This window comes from Anopheles maculipalpis, chromosome 3RL, assembly GCF_943734695.1.
Source record: "Anopheles maculipalpis chromosome 3RL, idAnoMacuDA_375_x, whole genome shotgun sequence".
NCBI classification, from domain to species: domain Eukaryota; kingdom Metazoa; phylum Arthropoda; class Insecta; order Diptera; family Culicidae; genus Anopheles; species Anopheles maculipalpis.
The window spans coordinates 82,546,758-82,563,545 of record NC_064872.1 but is presented as its reverse complement, the minus strand read 5'-3'; the positions used below and the strand labels follow the sequence as shown (position 1 = coordinate 82,563,545).

Below are 16,788 nucleotides of genomic sequence, written 5' to 3'. Positions count from 1 at the left end.
TGACAAGAACGATAAAGCGAGCATCGATGAAGTGGCATGGATTATCGTTGAATTGTTTCGTTAACAGTAGCACTGGAAACTGAAATGAAAGGCACATTAGCTACGGACGTTGAAATCTTATCCTTGGTCGAACATGATCACCTTATCCCATCCCGTGGCATCCAGCAGCACTACATTGGCGAACCGTGGATATATCGCATATTTAACGGGCTTTTCAGTAACAATCTTCATCACGTAAGGATGGCTAGGATGCGACATCATTACGTTAGGATGGCTTTCCGTCAATGTTGAGACGTTAGTAGTAACAATGCAAAATTCAGACGAAGCATTAATCCGAAAGCGGTGGCGTTGCAGGTGAACGAGCTGGTGAATGGTTGGTGTTAGATTGCATTCCGGAAATATTGGCAACAGAGTCCCACTTGCTAAGGAAATGTGCCACAACCAGCGTACGAGTAGCACCGTTTTTGGATTCATCGTTGCAGAGATTTATCGCTGTGCCTTGTGATACTACGATTTATTTTGTTGAGTTGGAGCAAGTTCCAAACAATATTGATATTTTATAAAAAATGAGTTCATTGTATGGAAACGTCAAGCGCCGCGTGTCAACAAATTAAGGGTTTGAAGCTACTGATTTTCAATAATTGAATATGTTATGCATATTTTAGCGGATTGCTCATTGCACGTAGGTATCAGTTACAAATCAGTGTTATGATACGTATTTGTAGGATTTTATTATAATTATTATTAGGACCTTTAAAGCATAGTTCAAAAGATTTGAGTGGGTCAATCCATGAGTGTGTTGAGAACGTAGTTGAAGCTTCGTTTGTTCTTGAGCTTTTTTTTTTTGTTTATTCACTCAAACAAAACTTCACACACGAACAAAATTAAGCTGACCAGCCATCCAACCACCAGCAGCAGCCACACGCTCATCAGATCGTCAAAATAGAACACAACCTCCACTAGTCCATTCGTCGGTTTGGGTGACCTTTTTATCATTTTATCATGCAAGTTTAACAGGTACCTCCATAAGCCTCGCTCATTGTACAGTCCAAAATAATGCTGAAATATCCCAGCCAGGGGTGAATTGGCGGCAAACTGTAATCTGTGCAGTGTGGGTATTATCTGCTCTTTTACCATAAATATGGGATGATCCTGGGCGCGCAATAACATCGAAGCAAACAGCATTGCATCGCCACAAATTTGCAGTGAGCAGAAGTGATAGTACATTTGTAGACCGTACTTTGCTGTCACTGCGTTAAACTCGTCCGTATCAAGCCGTTTGGATTTGAGCTCATCAGTAATGTGTCTGCTTTGGTCATAATAAAGCTCCACATATCTATAATCTGTCTTTAAAAATTCGGCAATCGTTTCTGGCTGGTGGTAAAATTTACTCAGAGACATCAGCGAAATAATTCGACTGTTGTACGTTTGGGAGCAAAAGAACGTTGTCAACAAAAGCGTATAAACAACTGAGCGTGAAAGAAATGTTTGGTTGTGCTTGATGCCAGCAGCACCACGGAAAAACGTCGCTAGAATTGGATCGTATCGGAATAATGTTGGAAAGAGCCGTCTTAGTAAAAAACAAACTACGAACACTCCTCCCAAAAATATCCCAACACTGATCGAGAACGGTTTTAGCAGATGTGGAAAGAAGTGTCTGTTCGTGTTGACTGGACACATTAGACATGTACCACCCATTTCACGGAACGCAAACTCGTGCTGGAAATGTTCACGCTGCACAGATAGATCGAAATACACGTCTCCATCGTACTTGCCCGAGACGTGTTCAAAGAAAGAATATGTTAAATTCAGCATCTGCCTGCCTATAATTAAGAAGAACATTTTAACTACACCCATAATCACATTTCGTCCCTCATCCTCTCTGATGCTATCATTATCTTGGGGGAATATCATTATGTACGGGAAATCATTCTGCTTTACCCCGACACGGATGTGATACCCGTGCAAGTCGATTAGTTTGTTCGGGAACAATCGATGCAAGTTGTCGAGATCGCTTAGTGGCACTTGGATCTCTTCCTTAGAGAATCGGTTTTCGGTGTAGAGAGTGATGTTATCTACTGGGTCCAACGCGCTCGAGGGCACAGGTATGATGGCATAGTTTACTATACCTTGATCGTCGAAAAATTTCACTATTCCTGAACGATCTGTAAGGAAACATGTCTGCGTGACAAGAACGATAAAGCGAGCATCGATGAAGTGGCATGGATTATCGTTGAATTGTTTCGTTAATAGTAGCACTGGAAACTGAAATGAAAAGAACAACTTCCTTAGGGATTATAATTCCTATCCTTCAATCAACCAATTAACACCTTGTCCCATCCCGTAGCATCCAGCAGCACTACATTGGCGTACTTCGGTTTTATCGTATATTTAACAGGTTTTTCGGTAGCAATCTTCACAGGATGTTGAGATATTAGCATGGCCATTATGCTCGGATGGCTTTCAGTCAATGTAGAAACGTTCGTGGTAACGATACAAATTTCTGCAGCAGCATTAGGAAGAAACCGATGGCGTTGTAGGTGTACGAGTTTTTCAACAGCTGGCGACAAGTTACACTCCCTTCGAACGAAAGAGTCAATAGCATAGCCAAATGTTGGCACGATCAGCCCAAACATCACAAACTGTGCATGAAGTGCAAACATTATTGTATTCAAGCGTGTGTGAGTAGCAAGTTTTTAGTGCAAATCCCGGAATGAGACTGCAATCGAGCTCAAAGTTTTATTTGCTTTGTGGACCATTTGTAGATAAGATGAATATTTTATTTCTGTTAATGCTTAATGCTTTCCTTGCTGTTACAACGATTCAGAAATTTTTTGACGTGGCATGATATTACAAAGATAAAAATCAGTTGTCTCTTGGTTATACAGATTTCGATTTAATTCTAATTGTGTAATTATTACCATGATCGCTGGTCGAACAAAGCATACGATGGAACTGAGATGAAATTTCAATTCTGCCTGGACTTCCATACAAATATCAATCATTTACCATCGTCTATATCAACTAACGAAGAATAAGCAAGCACCAGCACATGAAAGGCTAAAGGCTTGATTCAAGATCAAGTTAGAAGGGTTTTAAAATGTATAACTATTTTTGATTACTTTTTATCGTACATTGAACCACCCCAACACTAAACGATACTTTCGTGCCACATTAAATTTCCTTGCCGTTGGTCTCATTTTCCGCTGCTTCCACGCTTCCCATCCGATTTCGCTCAGAAAGCACACGGCACTGATCAACCAACCGACAATGATTAGTATCCACACGCAGTACAAATCATCAAAGTAGAAAACAACCTCCTGAAACTGTGTGAATATCATTTCCGGCGTGTTTGCCTGCGTGATATCCTGTGCCCACCGTAACCGGTAGGACCAAAACCCGTTATCGTTTAGCATACCAAACGCGTCCTCAAACAGGCGGAAAAACGGTGTATGCTGTTCGAGCTGGATAAGATTTTTGTCGCGAAACAGTGGTTCCTCCACGATGTACCTCGGACCTAAGATGTGGTGTATCCGCTTTGACACAGCTATCCATGCGTTTCCCAAATGCATCGCCGAGCAGTAGTGCGCGTGCACCTCATCGCCCAGTCGCTGTTCCTCGCGCAACGTCGCCGGGTAGGACAGATAGTTGTCCGAAATGGCACCAAGATGCTTGCTGCCGGACCGCGTCGAAAGGATGCGATAGTCCGTATTATGCAGTTCGTCAAGCGTTTGCGGTTGTACGTAAAACTTTGACAGCGACATGAGCGAGATGATTTTGGTGTTGTACGCCTCTGACAGGAAAAACATCAGCACGGCAAGCGTTAGCGTTATGATGCGGAATGCAAACGGTTGCAGATATTCCACCCCACCACCACCGAAGAATGTGAGCGAGATCAGATCGTACTGGTAGATGGTTGGAAAGAGAATCTGTAGCACACGGCAGAACACGAACAGTCCGGTCAGAACAATCCAGATGCCAATCGAGAATGGTTTTAACAGATGGCGCAGAAAATCGCGTACCGTATGTATAGGGCAAACGATGTAGATGCCCGTTTCCTCCCGAAAGTAGATCGTTTGCTGATAGTGAAAACGTTCGATCGGCACGTTGAATAGTCCGTGCACGACGCGGCGATACTTAGGGTCGTCCGTGAAGTACGTGGAACCATTGCAGAGGTCCCGGATGACATGCTTCACAAGGTTCGGTACCAAGCCAGTTGCTTGACCGGCGGGCTCTAGGAACAACATGTAGGGATAGATGGTGGGGCCGTTCATCGTGAACGTGTAGCCGTTAAGGTTCCGCAGTTTGCTGGGGAAAAATCGCTCCACGGGACGATCCGACGAGCGAAAGTAGTACTCTTCGCCAGTGAATTGATGCTTCGTGTACACCGTTACTGGGCTGGACGCATTACTAAGCGGTACGAGTATATAGTCCATGATAAAATACTTTTCCAAATACTTGATCGCAGTTTCTTTCCGCTGAAAGCTCGCTCCACCCATTAGGACAATAAATTTGGCCGACTTTTTATAGCACGAATGATGATTAAGACGCTGCTGTATAAACTTGAATGGAAACTGTTTGCAGGAGTGATTAAAAAGGGGAGGATCGAAACACGTTACTAGAGCTTTAACGCTATCAGACTCATACCCATTCGTACCTCGTAGTGGTAGGCCGTTAAATCCAGCAGCACCAAACTTGCGAGATTAGTTGACTCAACATCAACGTAATTCTTCATGGTTAAAAACGTCGTCGGATATTTTGAAATCAGCGTTGGAATCAGCAGCGGGGAAAACAGGGCGAGCGATGAATTAGCAGTGGAAAATATGCAAACGTTGGTACCACTCGTATCACTTGCATTGTCCAACGCGGCTATTGCATCTACCATTTCGTGCAGTGTGCACTGTGTAACGTTCGGGACGGTATACAGCAGGAAAAGCACTGTACAGAGCGTTTGTTTGCTGATGGAGCACATTTTGTAACTATTGGCAGACGGAAGAAAGACAAAAAAATGGGTCCGTGGGCCATGTTTCATGCCTAATAGAAATCAAAAAGCAAAGGATAGAGCGATTGTGAATATTTTATAGCGCTTTTAGGGAAATTGAACGTGATGGCCTTCAGATTCGGTTGCTTTTTGGACGACAGAGGAAGTGACACATTTTAATGAAGTATTATTGAGAATATGAATTCATACGGTGGGTATAATGTTAAAAATGTTTAAAAAATCTTAAATTCGCAATAATTTAAACAATGATCATTCAGGTAACGAATTGAAGCGAAAGAAACTTTTGTAAAGATTTTTCGTAGCTTAAAAATTCTAGCTTTTTAATAAAATCCCTCTGACAAGAGAGATTTTTCCATGTATGTTACGAGGGGTACACAAGGCACCAGGCGCCTCCATGACAAAATATTTTCTGTGTGTTATTGATAATCGTTCTGATCCTTCCTCTGTCACCAAAAGCGAGAGAGTTTAGCTGTGCAGATCATAAAAAAATCGTTGATTGAGCGATTTCAGCCAGCACTAACAGTTAACAGTTAAACTAAATCTACTTTTTCGTACTTGTAGCTTTTGTAAACATGATTTTTGCCTCAGAATTGGTCGTAACTTACCACTATCCTATGGATTGGATTGCAATGATAAAATTAGACATGATAATTTCGAGTTGGATCATAAATAATTCAAACAGTGTTTTCACTGGTTAAAATCGTAACCTTTATGAATTCAACTTCCACACCCACCACTTTGTTTACTGTTCGACCATATCTTCTCTTACAAAGAACGTACGAATCAGAGCATGATCGTACTCACCCTTAACTTCTTGCTGATACTGCTAGAATCGTTTAAATGTGCTACTATCCTTCAAGTTGTCACCGATATCGCCCAGCAAGAACACGCGAACCGTGCGGAGGGTTTGGAGGTTTGTTTTGTGCAGTTTCGAAACTATGGAGTCCAAAACACTCTGGACGGTACGATACGTCAGCTGGTGCAGGGTTTGGCGTCAAAATATCCCGTAACAATCACCCGTCAGCAGCGATCGTTCCTTATGTACGGGAAAAAGGACGCATCGCTGGTGCTTATGGATGCTAGCGGATATGGAGAGGAGGTAAAACCAACAAAATGTATGCCAAAACGCAAATTAAAATAGTCTACAAAATTTCTATGGTTCCAGTTCCCAGCCGCACTTGGTTTTTATCGTTTGACGACACACGAGTGTTACATGAAATCGGCGAAGTTCATCGTCATTGTAGACATTGTCTGTAACCGCACCCAACTGACAAGTTTCTTCCTCCAGCTCGGAGTGCTTAACTATATAGCCCTACCGGTGAACTATCCTGGAAAGACTGGAGAATTGGAAGTGGGCCTGCTGTACACCGAAAATCCATTCACCAAAGAATTACACCTGTTCAATCTACACGATCACAATGTCGCCCGCACCGCACGATACTATCCGCACAAGTTGGCAAACCTTCATGGGTACGAGTTTCTTTGCTTCGGAACGTACGAATTCCCGTACCTATTTGAGCTTACGGGGAACGGTACCGGTGGTCTAGTGATGGAGTACCTTATAGCACTGATCGTGCGCAAGCTCAATGGCACTGTTCGTATGGTGAACAACGTACGGACTCCGCTCGACGGTCGATCCGAGTTCGATCTGACCTTTGCCTACACCGACTTTAGACCGCACTACATGCACGACGTGACGCTCAAGGAACACGGTGGCTACTGTGTACTGTGCCCCTTTCGTACCGAGCGAGACTTCTTGCGCCATCTGCTGAAACCCTTCTCGCTCGGTATTTGGGTAGTGCTGGGAACGTTGATTCTGGTCTGCCGGTTTATGGGACGTCTTTTGCCAAGCCTGTTTCCACGCAACCTGCTGGAAGAGATGTTCTTCTCCGCTAGTACACCGCATCAACAACCGTTTCCAACGCGCGCACTATCGTTTGCCATTACCGTGCTGATCTTCTTCCTTTCCGAGGCCTACAATGCCAAGATCGTTTCGCTGATGTCGATCTCAAAGTATTTCGACCGGCCGGAAACTGTGCAGGAGTTGATTGAGTCCGAGTTTCGGATTGCCGTTCCAGGCGTACGTGCACCACTGATTGCGGAAGCATTCCCGGGCAAGCTGATCAATCGTAGGCGGGCGGAAGCGATCTACCGCGAGCGAGGCGAGCTTATGTTCACCGAATTCTGTACGGTGACGCTCTGCTATTGGGCGTATATGTCCGTAGCGATGGGAATCAATCAGTACGGTTTCCAGCAGTACGTGCTGAAGGACATGGTGGTACAGCGGTTGATGACAATGCAGCTATCGACGCACTCACCGTTTTATGAAACGTTTGCTGAGTTTTTGGAGCGTTACTTCCAAACCGGCATATGGATGCATCGGTTAGAGTTTATGAATCGTAAGTTGGTGCAGGAAATGGAACCGGTGCGCAATAGGTTCGGTGAGGTAGTTTTCCAGTTCGATGATCTCGCATGCGTTTGGGTGTTGATCATTGTCGGTTGGTTACTGGGTACGGTGGGGTTTGGAGCTGAGCTGTTGTGGGTGTATCTGGAGCGGAGGTTAAAGAATGGATGGCAAAGATTGAAACGACACGTGCGCTTTACACATTGAAACTGAATGTAATAAACTTTCAAAAAATGCACGAGTAAAGGCAAGAGATCCGAAGATGTCAACTGTACACATTTTCAGTTGACTTACTTTCCGTTACTTCCAAGTTTTTGAATTTCCAAGAGTCTTAGTGAGTAACGGACGAGACTTGAATTCTGTATCATATCATAATATCCTGCAAATTCATTGAAACACAAATCGCATAACATCTACATTCGTTTGAAAGCAGAATCCCTCTAAGTCCTTCCCTAAATCAATGGAGAATGCTGTTATCTCACTAAACTGGAGTACTTTTAACTTCACCTTTCACATAATCAAAAGATCTGTCCACTACTCCGAATATTGTCAACTCCCACTATGGACAGCTTTATAGTAATATATTTGTCTTGCTACCAACTCCCTCTGCTAGATGGTGGCAAAAGTTGTCGAGTACCAGAAAAAAGTGAAAGAGACGGAGCGCAACAAAAAAAAAAAAAAATCCGCCAACCCGTCGGATGGCATACCACACCATGGTACAACGGTGTCCACATTCAGCATAGCTGCACTAACTGGCTTTAACGTGTCAGATGCTAGTTTCTTTTTTTTTTTTCTTTCAATTACCATCCTCCCTCGACACATCGACCAGATCGTTGAGCCTTTAAAGCGCTTAACTCGACGCCTGCCGCGTGTTGCCGGCATGTGAGGCATGCAAAATACCTTATACGAGGCATTAGTCTCGCCTTAAGGTAGCGTTGCCTGTTTGAGGGCTAATCTGGTGCACCTTCAACCCATCCTGCTTTGGCTGTTTAAGACACCGTTTTGCTGTCGTCGAAAACGCTTGAATGCAACCTAATGCGATCGAGCATTTGACAAACGGGGCGGACGTACGAAACCACCGAAGGTACCGAGTTTCGCCTGTCTGTGGCATTTGGTTCGATTATTTGTGGTTACTGTTTGTAATATTATGTAGTCCTATGCGGTATTGACGCGTTCGCAACAGCGAAAGAAGGTGTCATCACTGAAGAATATATTTCATTGGATGGGAATTAATTATGTGTTCAGTTTTAACGTTTAAGTGAGAATCCTAAGGAATATTCTCTCCAGCTTTTTGGAATAAGTTTGGAATAAGTGGTCGAACCAATCTATTATTTCAAATATGCTCTATCTTCTCCGATTTATTTCACCGAGCAGCAAGAACTTTTAGAATTTTTAGAACTACGAGTGTTCCTAAAATAGGAATAATTCTAATTTGCTCCTGCTATCATCAAAATAGAGTATCATCGATTCTACAAAAGCGTTATGAAGTTTTGATTTTTACGATAAACTTCCAGCTGAGCCGTAGTGATGAAACCAATAAACAATTGTTATCAAAGCGGAGCGGAAAAGCAACAGATAGCCGATGCAATTCAAACCGGAAGCAATTCTGATTCAAACCAAAATTCAACCACGGAACTGAGCCATTCTAGTTGTTCGACTGTTTCACAAGTCTCTCGTCTACACCGTTTTATCTGTTTTGTCTAAACAACACAGTTTTCATCGTTCTGCTCAACCTCATTCTGCACTCCTGTTTGAATAGACTCGATGCCGGTGAAGTGGATGTTGAATGCAAACAACATTTTCACCCGGTTATGGTGTCCAATCAGAAACAAAAAAAAAAAAACACCTGGAAAGTCAATTCCGAGATTTGGTTTTGAAGGTAGTTTGATTTGAACGGCGTTCTCAATTTTGAACTCTTCTGAATGGAATTGTTTTCCATCCAAAGCAGCGAGAATCAATATGAATCGACAGATTTGCCGATGGCTGCAACACTTGCAGCATTCAACAATTTCTCATAAATGGTCCACATACTTCAGCTGCACAGTGTGCCGTGTACGTGCATCTGTTTCCATTTTCATTTGGTGGTATTGGGGGGGTGGTTTTTAGTTGTTTGTTTGTTTGTTTCGTTCTCATTGCTCCAAAAAGCTATGCCAAAAAGGCCATGTTATTGTTCACCCGGTTGATGTTGCCCATGCTTGGCCAGATGCTTTTAGAAACGTAAAGTACAACCACACACAATTACCTCCTCTCCTCGGTACCGCAAACGGTAGCTAGCAGGGTGATACTTTAGAACGTGTGGCAATAGTTTCCATAGCTCTCGATTTTTCGTATTTCGATTTCAAACCTAGGCGAGCAGCATCAACGGCAGTGGCACACATTAGAAACGCAACCGTTGAGTGATTTGGGCATCGTCATTCACGGTTTTGGCCCGACGGGTCATTTATTGCACTTGTACTCAAATGTTCACCCAAACATGCACACACGGTTTGGGTGGCGTTTCGGTGCGTTTCGGTACGAGTACGAGTTCAAGCTGTGGCATAGAATGTGTAAAATTAAACTGTCAGCACAAGAGTAGCACTTTGGAATGGAATGGTGATTGGTTTTTAAGCAGCAAAGAGTGGAACAGTGGGATTTAAGATTTTTTTTGAATTAAAACTTACTGAAAGCCGTACTGTTCTGGATTGATTGTAAACTACTTGCATCATGTAAGGTGAATTTGTAGAAATGGAAACTTTGTTGTATCATGAAGTATACAGTTCAGAGTTATTATGAATGAATTCTGTGATTGACCACAGCTTTTGAAATTGAATTTTTGACGCTTTCTTCTAAACAGTAGACAGTTGATTTTAAAATTAAAAAAATAAACTATTTTAATTCTTCAGTTATTCGTTTACTTATTTTAACTTTTAAGAACCTTAAAAAAAGAGAATAAAAATTGTGAATTAATAGCAAAGCAAATATGAGTGAAAAAGTCTTAACACGTTTCCTAGAAATTTCGAAAACACCACAGTCGAAAACAATGGGCAGAAAATTTAGGAAAAAAAAGATATAATATTCCTAGTTTTGCATTTTATTGACATGTGACACGAAATGCTATTATCTCTTCGCCAGTGTAAGGTATTAAATCAAACGAAAAAAAAAGTTTCAAACAATAGTTCATAATTTCACCGAATCAGGCAAACAGTTTAATGAAACGTTTCCAAAAACGTTGTAAAACAATTCTCCATCCATCCAACCCGAAACCGTTTAGGAAACAGTCGCCCCACACAAACAAACTATAAAATGAATTTAAAAAAGCAAACTTTATCCGCTAGGACCGACCGACACGTGCTCCGAAAGCGCACGCGAGTGACCGAACATCGCCGGAACTTCACACCATACGGAACGGCTTGGAACCTAAACAATGGTGTTTGGGTGCCCCCAACCCCATGCTCCGATCCACACCTTCCCTTTGGTCCTATTATTCCGGAGGAACATAAAAAAGGGCCACAAACTCTCACACCTTTCCGCGGGCATCGTACGTTTTTCATTAGTGCCGGCAAACCGGCGTTCGGCATTTGTGGGTCTGGTTCCTGGGGATCATCCCCGACCCCCAAAAACACAGGCACAGGGATCGATGGCCAAAAGGGGCAATGAATTCTAAACACGAAACTGCTACCACCATCGAACTACAACCGGCCTATCCGAAAAAAAGCAGAAACCGGATGGTAATGAACTGCTCCCAGCGGAGTAGCGGGGTGCGAACGAGACTCGCCCGGCACATAATTCATCGGCCGAACTTTGAACGGCGGACCCATAGAAGGCCACCGGAGCTGCTTGGCGTGGGTGCTGTACCGCGGCTTAACCATTCACCCGAGCAAGAGGATCAATAAAATACCGAAACATACTACCGGATACGATACTGGAAAACTGCTGAAGTCTGCGTTTTGCGGGATGTGGAATGGGAGAGCTTCAATATAGCACACACGCGCGACCGTAACCGATCAGGGGGATAGGGGAGTCCGTGGTTTGGGGAGCGTGTTTATTTGGATATAAATCATTGCATTTGGTATTGGGTATTGGAGAGTGTATTGGAGTTGTCGGACAGTAGCTAGCGAACTCCATTTAATTCTGACACGTGCGCTACAGGTTTCGCTGGTAGGTTATGGATGCAAACATCAGCTGGTTTTGTCACGATGGTAGCTTAGTTTACGTTCATCGACGGCATACAGTCTGATATTTTGGTGCTTTGGTTGCAATTGGAATGACACAAAGGTCCGATGCAGTACGGGTTAAATCTGAATCGCTAAACAGATTTTACCACCATTTTTGAGGAATAAAGAAGGGAAAAGGATTTATTCCCTCGAAGAAACATGGTATAAAATTCAATTCAAATAATAAAACATAATGTAGTAAATGGAATTATGTTTTCATTTCTTGCAAAATTCTTGTTTATTATTTTCTTCTGTTTTTTTTTCAACTTGTTTAGCTAATCTACAAGCTACTTGAAGATTATTAGTTCTCTGTTTTCTATTTTATTTCATGATTCATCTTTATCCTCATTGTCTTTGGTTGGAATGTGTAGTTATTTAGAGTAAACAGTTTTTCTTATTTCAGCCCAAAAAGATTCCAAAAATTTTGGATATAAAATTATCTTTTTTTCAATACATGTTTATAAAGTAAACATATAAGTTTTTTCTCCCATTGTTTCAAAGAACAGAAAAAACGAGCAACAAAAATAACAAAATTATTTTTTATTTTTATTTTAGTATGACGGCTCTACGCCGTATTGTCAAATAACAACTAAATAATAATTTAACAATTTTGCCGGAAGCAAACAATTTGTGGAATTTTTTAAAAATATTTTTCATTGTCACGCACATTGGGCTGTATATTTCTATTGTTTTCTTATTGATTATGTATGCATTGTCACACGTCGAAGCTAGTTCACAATTAAAACACACCCAGGGATAGAAAATATTTAATAAATATGCTCTTTTGCATTGTTATACCGTTTTGTTTCCTCTAAAAGTAGGTAACATTAATGCTGCTATGTTATTGTTTTGCACAATAAACTCAATATTTTCCACCGCTTAATCCAACCCTACCACACATTAGATACTTTCTCAATCCGTTAGAATTTTTTTTAAATAAAACATATTTTAACATTCCACCAACACCTCATCGATCGCCGGGTTCTTCGGAAAGTATTCATCGGTCGAACGGATTGGGAAGGAGGTGGGAAAAGCAAACAAACGCGAGATGACCTGCAAACGATGCTGAACGCCCGCCGAACAAACAGAGCGAACGTGCCTGTTGTCCAGATTCCGTCACGTGTTGCGCACACGGCGATCGCCGAATGTCCCTCTTGCCCTATAGCGTAAACCTCACCATGATACAGGAATTAGAGTGAGCGTGAGCAAGAGACAGCGCATGAGATGACTCTAATGGTTTATTCCTCTGGTAAATGATTTCAAACCACGCACTCGTGCACGCACGAAGGATCTTAAGCGATTGTCAGGTGCACCACATATCATCGGGTCAGCCAGGATGCGAGCAGCGGAGGGAAGGGTGGGGACACGCATAAAAAAAAATATTTGAATTGTATCAATAAAAGTATCGAATGGAGGTGGTGGGAAATGGATATTCTGGTAAATGTGGACTGTGTTTCGGTGAATTGGTTTTTCCAACCGATTGACCCACCGACACACACAACCTGCCCTGCCCAACCTGCTGCAGCTCTTCTCATCCGTGTGATGAGAGGTAAAACATGAGTTATACGCTTGGGCTGCGGGTGATGTTTTCATTGATGCGATCAAGCACAGGGCACGGATTGCAAATAGAAGGAAGCAAAAAAAAAAACACACATACAGGAAATAAATTTGAAATAAACACGGCGGTAGGCAGAAAAAAAAACGTCGGAAATGAAACACAAACGGTGGTGGAAATTCAGGCAGACAAGCGATGCGAACCAGCCTATCGGCAGATAAATCACGTACCGGATTGCAATCAATTTCGCCGAGCGTGAACATTCGGCCTGCGAGATTTAACCGGTCGAGCCGATGTTTGCTCTTGTCGAAGGGTTTTTGGAAGGAGTTTTGATCGAAATGCGTTGTGAGTAATATTTGTTCAGAATATATGTTGCGGTCCGTTGTAGATGTGCTGGGCAGCTGGGGGAAATGTAAAACTTGTGTGCTGCGGGGTGTTGCGAGGTTGGAAGAAAAGAAGAAAAAAATGTTTGATGAAACAAAGTTGTTTAAATCATTTACAGCAATGTCACGTACGGAATGCATTTCGGCGCATTAATTTGGCGAAGATGTAAATTTACTCATTTAGTGTCTGACCAACATATTTATGTGACCAATCTTAAGCGCTAAAAAGAGAGAATGGAATGGAATGAAACGCTTGTTAAATAATTAAACTATTTGTTATTAAATTATCTTAAACAACATTAGAAAGTTTAAGGACAAGCAGTGTGTTCCACAGAATTAACAACAACATAAATTTTAGAAATAAAACATCTTTGTATTTATGTCTTAATAACGTAGTTTATACATTATTGCTACTTGATGTTGTTATAAGCCTTCATTGCATCTGGCTGCTGTTTATGACGACTTTTAGGGCTAAAAAATTAAATGATCTTTTACCACATAGTTTTCCGTATTTAAAATACGGTATAAACTGATTGTGTGGATTGTTTGGTTAGGTGGCATTCGCATGTCTATTTCACCTTAAATTTTCGGTGACTATATTGAGCCTATATTACTATTTTATTATATTATCAAAACATTGATATCGTTAATAATTCTTCTTCCTTTTCTTCTTCATAAGACCTTCAAATTAAAGAGGTTTAGGGCTGAAATGTTTGGCTAACTTGATGAACAGAGCATGGTAATGGCAAAGTTGTTTAGCCTTGGTCTTCTGCATGATACTTCCAAGCAGCTTAGAATCGAAACCTGTTCTTTTTGGGGGGACAGAACTGATTTTCCAAGTACGGGTAAAATTAAGTCAAGGAAAGCCAGGAAAAGGGCAGTCCTCTAGAAAAGTTCTAGTGAAAAAAAGAAGACTATCAGTAATTAAGTTTGGCACCAGCAATCACTTCTTAGTTGAACGTGTGTGCCTTCAAAATAATTGCTTCGGTAAGTTTCATCTATGTTGATTTAGCTTACATTGAAATATCACGGGAGACAGCTTGTTATGTTTATAAGTCTTGTAAACTAATCATACTACCCATGTGTCCGATGTCCTTTAACAGGTCGTTGACCCAAAGAAATTGGTAAGCATATCTGCTCTTGTTTCCCGAACGAACTATAGATTACGACCAAACGAGTCAATTTCTTAATTGATCAATTTCTCCTGTGCTGCATGTTTAAAACAATTTTAATATCAATCCATGTATCGGCGCCGATTCATTTCAAATCTACCAGTGCAATTACGTTTTGAATTCGAAAAATATCATTTCAATTCCATAATCGACGGAAGATGTTGCAGCATCGATGTAGACTCTTTCAAACAACGACAACAACACACGGACACACTGGCAACGGAATGCATTTATTATGCAAAGTTATTCAAACCATCGGAGTGTCTGCATCCGGTGCGGACGAGTTCGAATGTTGCACTGTCACGCCAAAAGCGTCAGCTGGTACTGGGAGAAGTAGTAAAAAAAAACCTTCTCAAACTCACAAAGAATGTCTGCATGTTACATCCATTACATGGTTCCGATTCGTTTGTTGCGAAAATATGGCCAGTAGGTCAGAGGCAAACAAATGTTCGAACAAATGCTGAACTAGCCGGTTTTCTGACTCCCTTCCAACGGTAGCACAATGAGAACTTTACCACCATCGTCCGAACGGGAGGGTACTCTGTGTCGGACGGTGCAGTCGTTTTGAGCTTGCTTTCCCCCTGTGGCTTGGTTCCAGGCGAAAGGTAAAGCAGGACGTGTCAAATATGTTTCACCAGCCACCGGAAGGTGCGCGAGGATACGATGTTTTCTTCACCGGTTTGGAACATTGTTCCCGAGCAGCTACAGTGCAGTGGGTGCTTCAGGTTTGAACCCTTCGTTGAGCATGTACTGGCAGCATCATCTTCACTCAAGCCGGTCGGTCCGACGGCAAAGAAACGGGTTGACAAAGCACCCGTTCCGGCGAAGGTTAGAACATGCTGAACGGTCGCTTGCCGGGAGTTGGGAAGAGAAATTTATTATCAAATTAATTTGATATCTCTGAACAGTCTTCCGTGTTTTCCCGAGCCCCAAGCACCAAACGAGTCAGGCACTTGTAGTTGGCACTCTTTGTATTACCAATTGAATCATCGGGTGCATCAGAACATTCCAACTTTTGCAGCGTAGTGCAATTTTGTAGCCGGTGTTAAAGGGATACCGAAAACAAACCCATCCAAGTTCGTGAACGTTTACCTGTGAGGTGACTATTACAGAACGGCAAACCTAGGTGATGCTGCTGGGTTCGGGGATGGAGATGTACCACTCCAAAACTAAAGGAAACTTTAAATTAGTTTCCTCCTGTACTACATCCAAGTTCACCCATGGTAAAGCGGATACATACAAGATCCTGACGTTTTTTTGTGGTTGTGTGTGTTCTTGCTCTTTGCCTTAGTCTGGGTCTCGGTGTTACTATGCACAGCCCAATAAACCCATCCAGCTTAGTTAGGGAGCATCCTTCAGTGAGCCAAATGAATAAAACGGAAGGTAAAAGTGGCTTGTTGAGGGAAAGGGGTTCCTCCAACAAGTTTTGCTAATACCGCAATTAGCTACATGATTCAATTTGTCCGTTGCTCGATTTGTTTTTGGGTTGGCAAAATGTCACCAAAACGGACCATTCGACCGAACGGCTTGGGTTGAATGGTGTACTGCTGCTGCTAGTGGTGCTTTTACTGCCATCAATTAGGCAAATAATCAGCAAATTAAAATTAAAACTTTTATCCCACGCAAGGATCGCGTCCTGCCGCGTCCTTCCAGGCGTTAAGGAGGTTGCAATATTGTTAAACTGTGAGACATTAGAATTGCATTCCTGCATTGGGGTTTGTACCCTATTATTCGTTTAAGAAAATACACTAAAATCTCCCGACAAACATTAGGCGAGCTGTGGTGTTTTACATACCGAAGACTTCGATGGGTCCTCCAGTCATCTCGTTGCAATTCTTGTTCTTGGCGGCTCTCTCGACAGCAAAATCACTTTCGCTAAGTAATGAAATCTAGCAAAGCGATGGTTTGCAACCGAACGGAAGCGAATAAATTAATACCATTAACGCCTTTGTCTGGCGCGGACTTTCGTCTTCGTTTGATTTGGTTGATTTTCGCTATAAACGGGAATAGGATAGAAGAACGTACATTAAATGTCGGCCTTTTTTTTTTGTTTGGCGAAAAAAGTATAAAGACTTGCGA

The 16,788-nt window shown here is 42.1% G+C and overlaps 2 protein-coding genes across 2 annotated transcripts in view; one reads left to right on the top strand and one right to left on the bottom strand.

Moving 5' to 3' along the window:
- Nucleotides 1-16,788, top strand: part of LOC126562334 (serine protease inhibitor 2-like) — a 388,794-nt gene that overhangs the window by 54,616 nt on the left and 317,390 nt on the right. The gene's annotated exons all lie outside the window — the stretch shown is intronic.
- Nucleotides 3,126-5,759, bottom strand: LOC126561056 (uncharacterized). The gene is made up of 3 exons (XM_050217005.1): nucleotides 5,749-5,759; nucleotides 4,658-4,979; nucleotides 3,126-4,574 (listed from the first exon to the last, which is right to left on the bottom strand). The coding sequence occupies exons 1-3, from the start codon at nucleotides 5,757-5,759 to the stop codon at nucleotides 3,126-3,128; spliced, it is 1,782 nt and encodes a 593-aa protein (XP_050072962.1).